Here is an 18,681-nt window from a genome sequence, read left to right on the forward strand (position 1 = left end):
CCGCTACTGCCTTACCTGTGTCCCTGTATCACTTGTCTCTGCTGCCCTTTGATTAGAAAACGTCTGTATGTCCATTTTCCTTTTTTTGTGGCATATTTCAGTTAGTCACAGTAAAAGTCACCTAGTAAAAGTGAGATAATTGACAATATCAAAACATGCTAGGGCTGTACCGAATAGTTCAAATTCTAAATCAACATAAAAAATTGTAATTATATATAAAGAAAAAAAATTGCCAAGGTATGGCGAGTGCCATACCTTGCCATACCAGAACGATGCCCCTGCTTTGAGTCAACTCTCAACCCTGTTTGAAGTTAGTAGAACAACGTGATTTAAGTCAGAGTCTGTGACTTTAATCCCCAGTACAGTATTACTGACTAGTGACTACCATACTGTCTTTATACCAGTATCACTGTACATATATATATACTACAACTCTGTAGATCTGATTAGCACTAGTAGTAGTAGTACTGATTTATATATTTTATACCAAGTTTAATCTCCTGTACATTGTATAATACTATTGCACTTTACTGCTACATTTGCACTCTGGTTGGATGCCAAACTTATTTTCGTTGTACTGTATTTGTGCTGTATAATGACAATACATTTGAATCTAAATTGGCAAGTTGCTTTCGTGCTACCCGTTGAATATTTCCCCCTAATTTACATTTTACATTTAGTCCTTTAGCTGATGCTTTTATCCAAAGCGACTTACAAGTTCTGTACAATAAGTCATCAGGAAGGTTATAACTTATTATGTATTGTTTTTACTTCTGTTTAACTGTGTTAATAAACAAACAAACAAACAAACAAAAGTGTTGAGTGCTACAGTGTAGATTAGTATATTAGGACAAGTGCAAAATATATATATTTTTCAGATAATGGTTGAAGAAGTGCGTCTTTAGTCGACGGCGAAAGATTGGACGGGTTTCGGCTGTCCTAACTGGGGTGGGCAGTTCGTTCCACCATTGTGGGGCAAGGACTGAGAATAGGCGGCTTCTCCTTGATGACCCTCCCGGAGCTCGGATAGGAGTGGGTCTGAGGCGGCCAGAAGATGCAGAGCGTAGGAGTCTTGAGGGTGTGTAGTTAGAGACCATTGACCGGAGGTAGGCGGGAACGGTTCCCTTTGCCGCACGGTATGCCAGGTCGAGGGCCTTGAAGCAGATTTGTGCGTCAATGGGGAGCCAGTGCAGGTCCCTAAGAAGTGGGGTGACATGGGCCGACTTCGGCAGGTTTGAGATCAGGCGGGCCGCTGCGTTCTGAATGAGTTGAAGAGGCTTGGTGGCAGTGGCCGGAAGGCCAGCAAGCAATGCGTTGCAGTAGTCGAGGCGGGAGATGACTGTTGATTGGACGAGGAGTTGGGTGGCTTCTTTTGTCAGGAAGGGGCGGATCCTTCTGATGTTGCTCAGGAGGAATCGGCAGGAATCTGACCCCACTATCAGTAGCCTAATTATGCAATCGACATTGCCACATGTGGGGAATTCACAGGGGTCAGCACAATCGGAGTGCAATGCTTAGCCTCTCCCTTCCCTTATAAGGAACTGGCGGGGCATTTCTGTATGCAAATTCAGGTGTACGAGAACGCACTTTCAGTTTAAGAATGAGTGACGTTCTTCATTCAGGGGATGGCAGCTGCGATCATTTTGGCCATTTACGAGCACCTCTCCACGCGTTCAGGTATCCGGAGGAGATCTATATCGTTTTCCTCTTAGATCTAAGAGTTTCCTCTTACAAACTTCTTAGGAGGTTATTTACGAGGAAACTTACGAGAATGTTTGAGAATGAGGTCCAATGTCTATTATCTATCAAAATAAATATAATTTGAATATTAATGCAATATGTACACAAGTTATATGCTTAAGTAAACACAATTAGAAGGTAATTAAATGATAACAAACTACAACTAGAGTGGGCGGCTACATGGCGTAGTGGGCAAGGCGCTCGCCACGAATGCGGAGACGCTGGGCTCGCCTGTTCGATCCCAGCACTCCACATTGCTTTCAGTTTAGCTGGTCGTTCATACTAATACACATTGGCCGTATTAGGGGTGGGAAACTGATGGGTGGGGATCAGGCGTTGTGGACAGCGACTCCTACAGGTCCGTTGGTGCGCCTGCGCAGTAGAATCAGGAAGTGTCGGGGGCAGCGTGAGCCTCCCACGCGTTACTCCTCGCCACTGAGAGATCGAGCTGCTCAGGTGAAAAGATGCGACTGCTGTTACCTTAAGTGCCGGAGGGGACTTGTGCTATGTATGACTTAGTCCACATTGCAGCCGGCGTGTGGGAGGCAAGAAACAGCGTTCGTGACAGGGGAGGGTTGAATTGGATGATACGAAATTGGGATGGGAGAAAATATAGAAAATGGGAGAAAAAGTGAAAAAAAAAAAAGAAAAAACTACAACTAGAATGTCAACAGCATCGGTTGTCATTAAAAATGTAATATTCTTTGTTCAAACTAATGGATCACTCTCACTGTATAGCTAATGGATTCTCACATTAACTATAAAAAAGCGGATCTATGTCAACATATTACAACAAATTACCTAATTTGTTCTTTGGTATCCCTCCACTACTAAAATGAGTTGGATGCTATTAAAAAATGTGCAAGACCATTACTATCCAAGACATGATCTGGATGAGTTATTACCTCGGTGGGGCATCCTACCCCGGTTTCCCCTACATACATAAACACACACACACACACACACACACACACACACACACACACACACACACACACACACACAACACACACACACACACACACACACACACACACACACACACACACACACACACACACACACACACACACACACACACACACACACACACACACACACACACACACACACCACACACACACACACACACACACACACACACACACAGTCTCCCACGCATTGAACTCCTCTCTTTCCCCCAAAGGCTTCCATAACCACTTCTCTGAATAATTCACCAACCCTACTTGGTTCATTGATCCCTCTCTCTCCATCTCTCACTCACACAGACACATCTTTCACTTAATGCATAATGGACTCCGCTTCATCGTAATTCAGCTGTGGATTTTGTGACACAGGATGAACTACAGGAAATACTCATTCAAATAGTTAATTAATGTAGCTGCTGAGGTGATTGCTTTTGTTGTTGTTGTTGTTGTTGTTGTTGTTGTTGTTGTTGTTGTTGTTGTTGTTGTTGTTGTTGTTGTTGTTATTTTGAAGATAACAAGAAAGAGGGGATGGAGAGGGAGGAAAAAGAGAGTTCTCAAAACAGCATTCAACATCACATCTGAAAATCTCCATTGTGTTGAATTATGTGAAACCTTAACTGGGACATATTGAGCCAGGGGGAGGGGGTCGCTCAAATGTTCTATAGTGTCTCCATGTGTCTTCAATCTTTCATCTTGACTTAATATATCGTCTTGACTGGTGGAGCCTGTCAATCATATCTCTCTCAGCCCAGAGGCAGTCATTCAGACTTCTTAGGAGACTGCTGGGGTTACTGTAGTTCAAGATGAGTCTTCTAAGTGATCCAAACCGATTCAATTATTATTATATTTTTTTTAGGGACAGTGCACATTAATCGACACTTTGAGTTTCCACATCAATGTAAATAGGTCGGAGATGGCTAATGAGCTAGTATTAATCCGTAGTCCCTGCCTAACATGCATGTCTTTATGGTGTGGGAGGAAATGCAGAGTACCTGGAGGAAACCCACGCAAACACACAGGGAGAACATGAAAACTCCACACAGAAAGGCTCCCTGCTGAGGTGTAAACCCAGGACCTTCTTGCTGTGAGGCAGCAGTGCTAACCACTGTGCCAGCGCACCGCCATCTCTCCCTTCTGACACTGGGGCTGAGCCCAAACGTTCGAACCTTCGTTCGTTATGTTGGCATTCGAATTCTAAATCAACATTGGAATAAAAAAAATTCATATATTTTTTTTTTTATTCTTTTCTATTCATTCTGTTTAAACCAATGGCTGATGAGTTATATTCATTAAAGAAAGTTGATTTAATTGATTTAGTTGGGCTGGGGCTTCTCCCTGGGCTGGGTCTGGAAAGTTGATTTAATAAAAATAAAAAAATTACTAATTTAATCAGATTAATCCCTTTATTCAAATTGAGGATTTAGTTTGAGGATATAATTTTTTTTTTATAAATAACAATTGAAATCTTAAAAAATATATATATATATTTTAATTAAAAACGAAGGTTCGAACGTCCGCTCGAAAAACCCTGACGAAGTTCGAATCCCAAAAACAGGCTTCGGGGACAGCCTTATCTGACACCCCTCTTTATCACTCCATTGTCTCTGAACGATGCATCTCCTCTCCTCTGCCCTGGCTTCCTCCAACACACACGTTGAATACTCTCATACCAGCTAACTCTATCGTAAGTTTCCTCTTACAAACTTCTTACAAGGTTATTTACGAGGTTGTTTGAGAATGAGGTCCAATGTCTATTATCTATCAAAATAAATATAATTAGATTATTATTGCAATATGTACTGTACACATGCACAATTAGAAGGTAATTAAATTATAGCAAACTACAAGTGTACTGGTTCCCTGGAGCACAAATGTACTACACAGAGAAGAATGTCATCAAGCTTAACAAAATAACCAGTACTTTCTCATTAGCATCGGTTGTCATTACAAAATAAAAATATTTTCTTCCAACTAATGCATCACTCTCTCTTTGATTCTCACATTAACTATAAAAAAGCGGATCTATGTATGTATCTAATTTAGCCTGTTAAGCTGTAGCCCTATTTTCAGAAATCTCGCCTAATGGTACATGCCTAAGTAAATGGAAGATTGCTCCACTTCTACAAGGCCAATTTGCATGTTCTTGGTATCTAGGAACATCTAGGGACCTGGAGGTATGTATTTCCAGTGTCAGAAATATTGTGTCTGTTACTAGGCTTGAGTAAATTGTAATGAAAAAAGGGAGAATATAAATTATGATTTATTTTTGCACCTGTGCCGGTGAATAACACCATGTTACAATTGTGAGCAAGCCGAGCTCGCTCACTGAGCCCATTCAGCACCTTCTTGAGATCAAGCAAAAAAATATCTAAGCAAATGAATAAAGGGAAGATGATTAAACAGAAGGATTTGTAGATACAGTAATAAATGATAATACATTTTAATTATAAATTCATATTTGACCTTGAACTTGACCTTGACCTTATTATGGCCAAATCATACATCTATGGATAAGGAAAAGGCTCCTCTTTCCAATGGCAGGGTTAAATCTGGATTTAGTCATTTCCTTGCGGTTTTACGATAAAAGAGATATAATTAGCATTTTTCCGATAAATTCGTATTTTCGGTAAATCGTATAAAACATTGGTAAAAATGAAAATATACTTTGACTACTGTTTTGATAGGGTTATTGTATTTACTCTTGGCTACAAATTTTTTTTTTTAAAACAGAACCTCTTAACATCCAAGGGCCCACATGACGCGCCACTTTGCCGACCTCTAGCGGCTTGGGTATGCATTTCCTTTAATACAATATATAGATAGAATTAAAGCCCTATTTGTTGCCTGTCAATTGCCCTTTCAGGTGACAAAATCAGTTCAGCGGTTCTCGAGTTACATGCCGATATGTGAGGCGTGCGCCAAAGTACACATTACCACCCCCGACCTCCGGGGGCTCTAGCTCCGTCAATCATTTGGCGATCTCTAAAACTTTTGGACAGGGTTGTAGCCAATGAGTGTGGCTTTCCAATGATACCCCATGATATGATAATTGGGGATCTAATATTGATCGATTTATGATAAAGAAAAGCAGGGGACCTACGGGCTTAACAGGTTCAACTGAAGTTCAACATATTACAACAAATTACCTCAAAACCAATATTTGGTATACCTCCCACTACTAAAATTATTTGGATGCTATTAAAAAATGTGCAAGACCATTACTATCCAAGACATGATCTGGGTGGGTTATTATTACTTTGGCATGGATTTCCTGATGAATTGAAAATGGGGGACCCTGATGTAAACAAGACGAAAGTCTTTCTCTGGTCTGCATCCCCTTAACAATTGTGTGTATTGAGCTGTACTGTATTGTACCCATTCTGCAATCTGTTAATAAAGTTTTCAATCAATCAATCAATCAATCAATCAATCAATCAATCAATCAATCAATCAATCAATCAATCAATCAATCCTTCTCCTTAGCTCAACACTGCAGCACCCACGTTTCAGCACTGTTTGATGAACATTGTTACTCAGCTGAAAGAGTTGTTCCCTTCCTGCTGACTTGTCATGCAGAACTTGTAAGTCGCTTTGGATAAAAGTGTCAGCTAAATGACAAAATGTAAATGTAGGTCAGCTGTACTTTACTAATGAACAACCGTGGTTCAGGTTTCTCCAAGAGCTTTCTCATCATCCGTTGTATTGTCAAGTTATGGTTGGAATCTGTTGATTTAATGTATTTTTTCTGAATTATTGGCGTGGATTCCCATTGAGCTCAGTGATACTGATATTCAGATGAATGTGAACTCTAATCATAGGATATAAATATATAATATGTGCGTGCGTGTGTGTTTGTGTGTGCGTGTGTGTGTGTGCGTGTGTGTGTGTGGAATGGTTTATTCATACCAGAATAGCTGAGAGACAGTTTTTATTTAATTAGAATAATTACATTAGAAAAATTAACAGACAAAAAGAAGCATCTCTATATGAATGGAGTTATACTGTTTTGTCTTCATACCTTTGGGTTCATGGGGGGATATTCACAAAGTACACATACCATATGACTTCACGCGTTTTCATTCATCAACGTTGTGTCTCAAGGGTACATGGTAAAATCATTTAATCAACTGTTTGATAATGGATTCATATCCTATCACTTCTGTTAAAAAAAAGAGATCAATAATGTTTACAACAATCACCGGCTGCTCTATAGATTTGAAAGCAGCGATGCGAGGCGAGGATCCATACTGACCTATAGATTCTGTTAGATTTGCGTTTCTAGTTTGAGATCACTGCATATAAGTATGTGCTGCCATACTTCCGAATGAGACACACCATGAGCATTACACGATGGATTTGAATTTTAACTCCTTGCTTGAATTAATACACATCATATTTGAAAATATATTTCATAGATTATTCGTCCTCTGGGTTTAGCCTCCTCAGAATCCCAAACCGAATAATTTTGCCATCGAAAACATGACAAGGAGAGAGAAAGAATCAAAATGTGGACATTACGTTTTCTGCAAAATTTGGCATATGTATATTGCATTATTTTAGTTTTACAAACAAATGTACATCAAATACATAATAAATAGAATCTCGTTGTGAGACAAGTGAGGTTTATTATCCCCCCCCCCTCCTCCCCAAAAGAGGGCTGTTTTGTGGCGTCTCCTCTCCTATGAGGAATATTCGTATTCCTCTGCACTGCGACGACCGAAATCCATCCATCCCAGGTAGTCCCGGTCCTTTATCCGGTGATTGCTGGCTCTGCTGTTCACCGCCGAGTTCCTCCGCACGGAACCTGGGATGATAGGCGGCGGAGAGCAAGTATGGGGTGAGAGAGAGAGAGAGAGAGAGAGAGAGAGAGAGAGAGAGAGAGAGAGAGAGAGAGAGAGAGAGAGAGAGAGAGAAGAGAGAGTGAGAGAGAGACAGAGAGAGAGAGAGAGGGAAGAAGATGGAGGTCAGAGGAAGAGTGTGGGAGAGAAACAGAGCGCTAGAGAGATTAGCATGCTTCCCCTCCAGCGGGGCAAGAGAAGAGTGCACCGAGAGAAATGTCTGAAATGTCCGAGAGCACCGGCGAGGGCACAAGATGGCGTCCTATTGCGCTCAGGGGTGTTTGTTCGATCGTACACAGAGTTAGTGGAGAGAGTGGATCGAAAAAAAACAAGTGATCTTGTCTTGGAGAGCAGAGCAGCCGAGCTGAAGACCGCCGTGTTTGTACAGCGACAGCGGTAGACAGACTCAATTACTGGTGTTCTGTTGACACACTAAAAAAGTGCTCAAAAACAAACACACGATTTCTCTTTGAAGTTGTCTGGTTTTTGAAATGTGGGATTTGCAAAGCGGGGGTTGGAAATATGAATGAATACCGTCTTCATACACCAAAAACCTTCGGTTGTGTGTGATAGTAAAGGGTTAACCTTATGTCGTGTGGCAGTGAAAGGGTTAACCGGCTGTTGTGTGTGGCAGTGAAAGGGTTAACCGTCTGTGAATAGTCGCAGTGAAAGGGTTAACCGTTTTGGTGGTGCGGCAGTGAAAGGGTTTGTTCGGATGTTTATTTAGCAGAAATTACATTCACTCGAAATAAAATGAATGGAATCTAACTCAGCGGACGACGTCATGCTGGTCATCCTGCATCCCTTTCCCGTCTATTCATATGTTCGCTCTGTAGCCTATACTGTCTGGAACCTCTCCCTTCACTCTGTAGCCTATACTGTCTGGAACCTCTCCCTTCACTCTGTAACCTATACTGTCTGGAACCTCTCCCTTCACTCTGTAACCTATACTGTCTGGAACCTCTCCCTTCACTCTGTAACCTATACTGTCTGGAACCTCTCCCTTCACTCTGTAACCTATACTGTCTGGAACCTCTCCCTTCACTCTGTAGCCTATACTGTCTGGAACCTCTCCCTTCACTCTGTAGCCTATACTGTCTGGAACCTCTCCCTTCACTCTGTAGCCTATACTGTGTGGAACCTCTCCCTTCACTCTGTAGCCTATACTGTCTGGAACCTCTCCCTTCGCTCTGTAGCCTATACTCTCTGGAACCTCTCCATTCGCTCTGTCGCTTCCTGTACCTTATCAAACACAGCTATTTGGCCGTCTGGTTAAAGGATCGGTTATGAAATTAGTAATTGTGCAGGTTCAAGCCTCAGCAGAGTCATGTGATGGTACTCAGTGTCATAAAACGACACCAGGAATGAGGCCTGCCAACAGACCAGTAGACCAAAGGCTCTGTCCTCCTTAGTGCATTAAAGATGCTGTAAGTGGTATTTATTTGGTTAGAATAAGTGTTAAATAGCTCTACATTCCAACAGCCATCACTGATATAGAGTGTTTGGTCAGTAACATGAGTCTCCCAGTCCCTCCGCTCTGCAGTAAACGGAATAATAATACATTTTCTGGTATCCCTTCCCACTTTATCCAATCAGGAGAGAGAAGCCTAGATATTTGTACTTATTTCAAGAAATCTTGCCAGGCCAAATTAGCTTACTGCACTGGCAGATTATTATACTTATTTCAAGCACATCATTTGCATAAAAGTAGTTTTTATTTCTTATTTTTCCAGTGTGGAGTTCTCTCTTTCCTGATTGGATAAAGTGGGAACGGGATACCAGGAAATGTCTTTCGTGTTTACTGCAGAGAAGAGGGACTGGGAGACCCATGTTACTCACTGACCCACTCTATACCAGTGATAATGGTCAGAGAGCTATTATTTGATATAACAAAAAAAGACTACGACGGTTGTAGCCCACACACAGACGCACACGCACGCACGCACGCACACACACACACACACACACACACACACACACACACACACACACACACACACACACACACACACACACACACACACACACACACACACACACACACACACACACACACACACACACACACACACACACACACACACACACGCACTGTGACGAAACAAGAGGGACGCTCCAACAACAGATGGACTTGAAACGGACAGCGTGCTATTTGCTCAGCACATAATTACAACAGCAGAGAGGGATCGAGGCCTCTGCCAAGAATCTTCGCAAACTGCATGCTACCATGTCCTCCCTCCTCACTCCCCCCCCACCTCCTCCTCCCTCATCTTTTTCTGCCAAAGACTTTGCGATCTTCTTTGAGGAAAAAGTGGAGAACATCCGCAGCTCCTTCTCCCAACCCCCACCCATTCCAAACGCTGAATCGAGAACCTCATCCTTCACTCTGTCATCTTTCTCTCCCATTACAGAAGCCGAGACCCTGACACTGGTAACGTCGAACCGTCCGACTACATGGCAGCTGGACCAGCTACCCTCCCCACTCCTCCAGACCATAGCACCGGACATCCTCCCATTCCTAACTGCAACCATCAACTCCTCACTCAACTCGGGGGTGGTCCCCACCTCCCTAAAACAAGCCAGAGTCACGCCCCTCATAAAAAAACCAACCCTGAACCCCACCGTCATAGCCAACTATCGTCCTGTCTCTCTTCTCTCCTTTCTTTCTAAAACACTTGAACGTGCTGTATCCAACCAACTTACTGCTTATCTCTTACAGAATGACCTCCTAGACCCCAATCAGTCTGGCTTCCGGACTGGCCACTCCACAGAAACGGCCCTCATTGCGGTCACAGAGGCACTTCACTTAGCAAAAGCGAAAGGCCTCTCCTCTGTCCTGATTCTCCTAGACCTATCTGCAGCCTTCGACACAGTCAACCATCAGATCCTCCTCGCGGCCCTCGCAGGAATGGGAGTGGCTGGATCTGCGCTGACATGGCTGACATCATACCTCAATGACCGCTCCTACCAAGTGTCATGGAGAGGGACTCTGTCGGCCACCCGCCCCCTCCGGACGGGTGTCCCCCAGGGCTCGGTCCTAGGACCCCTTCTCTTCTCCCTCTACACTAAATCACTGGGTAACATTATCACGTCTCATGGCTTCTCATATCATTGTTATGCCGATGATACTCAACTCTTCCTCTCCTTCCCTCCCTCAGATATCCACGTCTCTGAGCGGATCTCGGCCTGTCTGTCCGACATCTCCGCCTGGATGACGACCAACCACCTCAAACTGAACCTAAGCAAAACAGAATTGCTCCACCTGCCGGCCAAATCCTCCCCCCTGACCGACCTCTCCATCACAGTCGAGAATGCAGCTGTGACCGCGTCGCCGACCGCCAAGAACCTTGGTGTTGTCCTCGACGACCAGCTGAACTTCTCTGCTCACATCGCAGCGACAACCAGAACCTGCAGATTCCTCCTGAGCAACGTCAGAAGGATACGCACCCTTCCTGACAAAAGAAGCCACCCAACTCCTCGTCCAATCAACAGTCATCTCCCGCCTCGACTACTGCAACGCACTGCTAGCTGGCCTCCCGGCCACTGCCACCAAGCCTCTTCAACTCATTCAAAACGCAGCGGCCCGCCTGATCTCAAACCTACCGAAGTCGGCCCATGTCACCCCACTTCTTAGGGACCTGCACTGGCTCCCCATTGCTGCACGTATCCGCTTCAAGGCCCTCGACCTAGCATACCGTGCGGCAAAGGGAACCGCTCCCGCCTACCTCCGGTCAATGGTCTCTAACTACACACCCTCAAGACCCCTACGCTCTGCATCTTCTGGCCGCCTCAGATCTACTCCTATCCAAGCTCCCGGAGGGTCATCAAAGAGAAGCCGCCTATTCTCAGTCCTTGCCCCACAATGGTGGAATGAACTACCCATCCCAGTTAGGACAGCCGAATCCCGTCCAATCTTTCGCCGTCGACTAAAGACTCACTTCTTCAACCATTATCTGAAATGATAAAAAAAATAAAATAAAAAAATCTAACCCCGACTAACCTTAATGTCATGCACTTGTCCTAATAAACTAACCTACACTGTAACACGCAACACTTTGATGAACATTGTTACTCAGCTGATAGAGTTATACCCTTCTTGCTGTCTTGTCGCACAGAACTTGTAAGTCGCTTTGGATAAAAGCGTCAGCTAAATGACTAAATGTAAATGTAAATGTAATTAGCCTCAGTCTGTGTTTATGCATGTTTGCTGTGCGTGTGCACATCCATGTGTGTATCCGTGTGTGAGGTCACTGAGGGAACAGCTAAATTGGGAATTGAACTCCAATAGAACGGACATTTCAGCCTACCGTCTTTCCTCAGGCCATGGTTAGACTCACACCGGCATGGTCAGATTATTGGTTCACGACAGGGTTTGAGTTTTGCGTAGTAGGATTATAAGAATAGTAATCCAGATTGCTAATGTAAGTATAGTAACATAGATTGCTACTCTAAGTATATTAGTAACATACTGTAGATTGCTACACACACACACACACACACACACACACACACACACACACACACACACACACACACACACACACACACACACACACACACACACACACACACACACACACACACACACACACACACACACATACTCAGAGTTTCAGTTCCCTAGTGTAGTGAGAAGACTGGTTACAACAGGTTTGAGCAACACCTCCGGCTCCTACACTGAGACAGCACCAATACACCATACACCCACACAACCAACTACATGCACACACACACACACGCACGCACGCACGCACGCACGCACGCACGCACGCACGCACGCACACACACACACACACACACACACACACACACACACACACACACACACACACACACACACACACACACACACACACACACACACACACACACACACACACACACACACACACACACTCACACACACACACACACACACACACACGCACACACAGTCACTGCTTTAATTGTGTATTGATTCTAATGCTCCTTTACAACTGGGACTGACATTATGCACATTTAATCTATACTGTATAACCCTTTGAAACAAAGTGAACCAACACTTTGTTTAGAGCAGGGGTACCGACCCCTTTTGACCTTATTAAATTATAGGCATATTTTTATGAAGATGCAAAATAATTTGTGATTTTAAAATCAACCGTTTTCAAGTATTAACATCACTACTATGTCACAAATACATGTAGAATGTAAAACGTTAGGTTGGCAATAGTTTAGCAATAGGTTAAAAGTGTACTTATATCATTTTAAGTTTTCTATTTGCGATCGCCAATTTGACCCGGAACCGGAAATGGAAATGTTGAACCATGGGAATTGAAGCTTTTTTGCATTTTGTAGAGGAGATCGCTAGCTATCTGCCAGCGTTGAAATTTCTCCGATCTACACTTCCTGGCAAGTTCTATGGGGGTTCAAAGTTCAGTGTTCTGAATGAATTATGTCAATAATTGTTATGATTCGCGATAATAAGCTACAAAAGGTAACGTTTTTGACAAATATTGAAACGCAGTCAGTTTCCCCACACTATTGTTACCATGTAGGAAGAATTAGATCTGAAATTAGTTTCAAAATGGTTACACTGTGGGGGAAATAAAATAGTACAGTCGATTACAGTAAATATCAGTATCTGTTATTATGCACGCCTGGTGATACTATATCCAAATTGAACTCGGCCATTTGAAAGATACTATGTATATATATATAAATGTGCGAATTGGCTATAATAAGGTAATGTATAAGCATATTCTATATTCTATAATAATATTTCAAATTGCATTGGTCCGGATGGGAGAATTCAGTACTGTATATACAGAACCTTCAGTTTGATCATCTTCCCTTTATTAATTTCCTTAGATCTTTTGTACACATGATCTCAAGAGGGTACTGAATGCATTTTTTAAGTTTGGTCATTATTATCATGGTTTTATTCACTGTCAAAGATGAAAAGAAAAATCATAATTCATATTTTCCTTTGTTTCATCACAATTTAAGCAAGCCTAGTAATAGACATAATATTTCTGACACTGAGAATACATTCATTGAGGTCCATAGATGTTCCTAGATACCAAGAATATGCAAATAGCCCTTGTAGAAGTGGAGCAATATTCCATTTACCTAGGTATACATTTTATGCAGATTTTCACCTGGGGTGGAACATGTTAAGGCCATGGGTAGGTAGGGAATTTATTTTATTTTATTTGGGGGGTTGCGAGGAGAGCGAGCAGCGTGCAGCACCACTCCTCTCCCCGCCTCCTCGCTCTGGTATCAACTGTGTCACACAGCTGAATCACGGATCCCTCTGATGGGTGCCGGCCCCCTCGGCTCATCGCTGAGCTCGCTCTATGCGGAAGAGGGCTGGTGCTTCAATAGACAGCACTTGTGTCTTCAGAATTTACCGGCTCAGTGGCCTCGTGGGTAGAGTGTCCGCCCTGAGTTTGGGAGGCTGGGAGTTCAAGCCCCGGCCGAATCATACCAAACACTATTTAAAAATGGTACCCATAGCCTCCCTGCTTGACACTCAGCATCAAAGGTTGGTTTGGGGGGAAGTCCTTGCGACATACTAGCGTCATGTCCAAGGGGGTGTACTTGTACATCAAGCTGCCACACGCTACAGAAACAGGAGATAGGCTCCTGCCCCATGTGCCGTTACGGCTCGAGAACCATTGGTTCTCAAAGGCAAAACTAACGTTAGCGTCTCAGCTATTTCTGACCAAATTAGTCAATCATTTGTATATATAAGGACAGAATCTCATTCACCGGGACTTTGTGCAGGTTTTTCACGCTGGAATATGGGGTCTAAAACGTCTATAAATATGAAGAATATGCCGTTTTCAGCTTTTTTCCCCATAAAAACGCACTTACTATCAAACAAACAAGAATATAAGTGGTTAAAATTTGGAAATATTTGTAATATTTTATAGATATCTTGAGGTTAGGCTCTTAGTGGTAATCGTGGGGAAGAAAATGTTTTAAAAATATTAAAAATAAAAAATTATATGACATTGAACTTGATACACACTTTTGTGCTCTAAGCCTCATGAGATCAGCCGGCGCCAAGCCTGCACAAGGGTTAATTAAAATGTTCACAACAACATGGATGCATGTACTCTGCCAGCATGTTTAATATCCATAATACTAAAAGTTTGACTAAGATTTTTATTAAACTTTATTGTAAAAAAAAAGATATTATTATGATTTTTTTTTACTCATAAAATAAATTATGTAGGCCGCAAAATATCATCCAGCGGGCCGCAATTGGCCCACGGGCCGCGAGTTTGAGACCCCTGGTTTGGAGGATGCCTCTTTGTCTGGTAAAGGCAATGGGAGGGTAGGGACACCACAGCCACACAGATCATGTCTACGTATGTGTCTCTGTATGTGCGTGTGAGTGTGTCTCTAACCGTGCATTATGTATTTCAGCCCTGATAGGGTGTCGTCATCTACTGTGTATAAAAGAAAAAGAAAAAAAGAAAACATAAAAAAACTCTGCAGCCTTTGAAAAAGATGAGCAGTATTCCCTTAAGTGCTTCTCGATCCCCTCTCTCTGAGATAAGAAAGAGTTTAGATCCTCAAATCTCCTGTGGGGTCAATCTGGATAGAAGGCTCTACGGAGCCCGTGACTCATGATGAAAGAGATGTCTTCTCCACTGTGTCAGCGGCCTCTCTTCAGGACATTTAGTGTCCAAGTGTCATCTTTGATGCTGCTTTGAGACGCCCGGTCTGGCTGTTAACTGTCCTCGGGCCTCAGTGCCTGCATTAGTGATGTGACCGTCGGGAGCCATCAGATTATTTTGAGCGGGAACCGAGTCATACTTGGCGGGAGCCGTTATTTATTATTATCGTTCGTTGCGCCCAAGCAGTTTTTCTTTTTACTGTTAGAACGAATCAGATACGTCTTGTCACCTAAAATAGAGGCCTATATTCTTTCATAAAAAATCATACATACATTTTAAAGAATTGAGACGTTGTTGCCAGGGGCTTTAAGTATCTAAGTTTGAATCTGATCCAAATCCTATGCCATCATTATCCTAGTGATCATTCTGTGGATAAACCAAAGGTTTTGATTCCAAAGACTAATAAACCAAGTCACCCCCGCGGCCAAAAAAACGATCCCTTCATTAGGAGAGCCGTAATTCCCATCACTAATCTGCATGTCAGGCAGTAGGAAAGCTCTGTTCTTTGTAGTAACGCTATGGTAAGGGCTGTGTGTGTGTGTGTGTGTGTGTGTGTGTGTGTGTGTGTGTGTGTGTGTGTGTGTGTGTGTGCGCGTGTGTGTGCGTGTGTGCGTGTGTGTGTGTGTGTGCGCGCGTGTGTGTGCGCGCGCGCGTGTGTGTGTGTGTGTGCGTGTGTGTGTGTGTGTGTCTTTGTATACTGTATATGTGCGAGCGTGTGGACGAATACTGTACATGCGTGCGCTTTAGTGGTTTCTATCTATGGAGACCAAGCAGGCAATTTGGTCGCTGAGGAATCCAGCCACCCGGTCTCAGAAGCACGGTGGCAGCACCAGGCAACCGAAGAACACCAGACAGCTAGCTGAGGGCTTGTTTTCCTCAGTGGAGCGGAGCGAGCGAGAGAGAGAGAGAGAGAGAGAGAGAGAGAGAGAGAGAGAGAGAGAGAGAGAGAGAGAGAGAGAGAGAGAGAGAGAGAGAGAGAGAGAGAGAGAGAGAGAGAGAAGAGAGAGAGGAGAGAGAGAGAGAGAGAGAGAGAGAGAGAGGGAGGATGACCGGAAGGCTGGAACCCTCTAGCACAATCCCCTTCAAAACCACAAAAGCTTTTCAGAGCCATAAATTAATTTGACTAACTTAGCCGGGGACCGATTCCAGCAATTAGTGAGAGACTGGGAGGGAGGCATTGACAGGAAAACATACTTGCAACGGAAAATGAACTTGAGTAGTAAGTACTAATTACCACATACATTTAACCCCTTGCATTCCTACAGCTGTCCACTAACGCACGCACACACGCACGCACGCACGGACACACACACACACACGCACACGCACGCACGCACACACGCACGCACGCACGCACACACACACACACACACACACACACACACACACACACACACGCACACACACACACATACACACACACATGCACACCACAATGTACATACACACATGCACACACCTTTCCTAGAAGAGATGAGTCGTGCCAGTAGTTCGCTGAGATTGGCTCTTGTGTCGCGTACCTCTTCTCCCAGTGGGGGGGGCTTGACCAGGATGTGGGTGTCGGTCTGCAGGAGAGCTATTGACCCCCGGGGGTCAAACACAGAGGAGAAGACGTCAGAGATCAGATGGAAAACATCTCACATTCTCACAATCTCTACTTCCTATCCGCCGCTCCCTCCGGCCAAGCCTCCCAGGTAAAGCCTTACCGTCAGAGGCGGGGGCGAAGGCGGGCGGTCCCACATCCAGGGTCTGAGAGGAGTGCGGACGTCCCAAACAGCTCGTACACAGGACTAGTAACAGCACACACACACACAGCCCTGCATTCATCTGTAAGAGAGGCACGGAGGACCAGGGAGGTGGGAGGTGGGATGTGGGAGAGGAGGACAGCAGAGGAGGACAGGAGAGGTGACAGGGGGGGGGCGTTCAGTAATGAGGAACCCAGAATGCCACCTTTGGGTTAAATCTCGAATAAAATTAAATATCGGAAAGTCTTAAAACGCAATGAAACGGCAACTAAAATGATCTAAAAAGAAAATCTGTCGATTTCACTGCCCTGTGACGCTCGTTCCTATAAGTGACATCTTGCGTAACAGCAAGGTGTAGGCAAACAGCATTACCTACAGGTGTTATTGTTTCTCAGGCTTTCAGTCATCATACCAACCAGCACGCTCTCCCATTACACACCTGCTTGTTTGTAGTTAATGGTCAATTAGTTGCAACTGTTTTTTTTCCTGTGAAATATCACACATTCTCCTCTTTGCACACAGTACAGAGCATCACAGTGTGGAGGAAGGTTGTTCTTTAACCTTATTTCAGCTTCAAATGAGCTCATTTCCAGGTTCCAGTGAGATTATTGATTTAAATTTTGTTTTCAGGAATCATCTCTAGAAATAATCTACATTGTTCAAATATCTTTTATAATAGTCTAAGCAATGGTGACATGGTCTGTGTTTTTTTTCCCATTCTATCTTTTTCACTTGAAACACCTTTAAATTGACATGTCCATACTCGTGTCATACATCAAACTACACACATCAAATGTGCACGGTTCTTGAAAACACTCATTTCCAAAGAAATCCAATACAAAATCCATACAGACATTAGCAGCAAAATAATTGACCTCATTATGCATCAGAGATCTCTTAATACTAACATAACCTGCATGCCATACCTCTGAGAATCACACGATTCTGAGGAGAAAAATAAACCCACCACCACCTCATCATAGCAGACTGAGCACAATCCCAATAAAAGCCCCAAAATGATCAAACCTCCACAGCCTTGTTCCTGTGGAGGGAGAGAGGAGAGAGTACTTTTCTTACCTTGAGGGAAGAGAGAGAGGGAGAGAGAGGTTCTGCGTGTGTGCGAGGAGTGAGTGAGAGAGTGATAAGGGTACTTCTCTGCTGAGAGGGAAGAACGCCCCTTATATACTCCCAGTCCAGCATCCTGTGTGTGTACATGTGTGTGTGTGTGTGTGTGTGTGTGTGTGTGTGTGTGTGTGTGTGTGTGTGTGTGTGTGTGTGTGTGTGCGTTTGTGCATGTGTGTGTGTGTGTGTGTGTGTGTGTGTGTGTGTGTGTGCATGTGCGTGTGCGTGTGCATGTGCGTATATGTGTGTGTGTGTTTGTCTATGTGTGTTTGTGTGCCTAATATATATTTCTTAATAACTCATCGCTAACATCGTTTTTCTCCTGAATTCATTCACAATGAATTTATGTCTCAGGTGCTTAAATAACAAATAAATTAAATGAAAAAATAAATACAAATAAAAGAAAATGATGAATGTCTGTTAGATTATGACTGTGTTCCTGGTGTGTTCATCGTTTTGGAGTTTTGCTATGATCATGAAAAGGCACAGCCCAGGGCTATGAGGGGGAAGGGATATGATAAAGGATTCTGATTGCGGTAGGGCATCACTCATGCTCACAAATCACAAAGGTTAACTGAGCTGATTCTATTACTAATTACAT

General features: G+C 43.5%; 1 protein-coding gene across 1 annotated transcript; it reads right to left on the reverse strand.

Moving 5' to 3' along the window:
- Positions 1–7,387: 7,387 nt before the first annotated feature.
- Positions 7,388–17,040, reverse strand: LOC311226473 (cholecystokinin-like; the record flags this gene model as incomplete). Its single annotated transcript, XM_084311899.1, has 3 exons — positions 7,388–7,512; positions 16,673–16,789; positions 16,920–17,040. The coding sequence occupies 3 exons, from the start codon at positions 17,038–17,040 to the stop codon at positions 7,388–7,390; spliced, it is 363 nt and encodes a 120-aa protein (XP_084168025.1).
- Positions 17,041–18,681: the final 1,641 nt, after the last annotated feature.

Source organism: Notolepis coatsorum (genome assembly GCF_963971535.1).
Source record: "Notolepis coatsorum genome assembly, chromosome: 4".
In the NCBI taxonomy this organism is placed as follows: Eukaryota; Metazoa; Chordata; class Actinopteri; order Aulopiformes; family Paralepididae; genus Notolepis; species Notolepis coatsorum.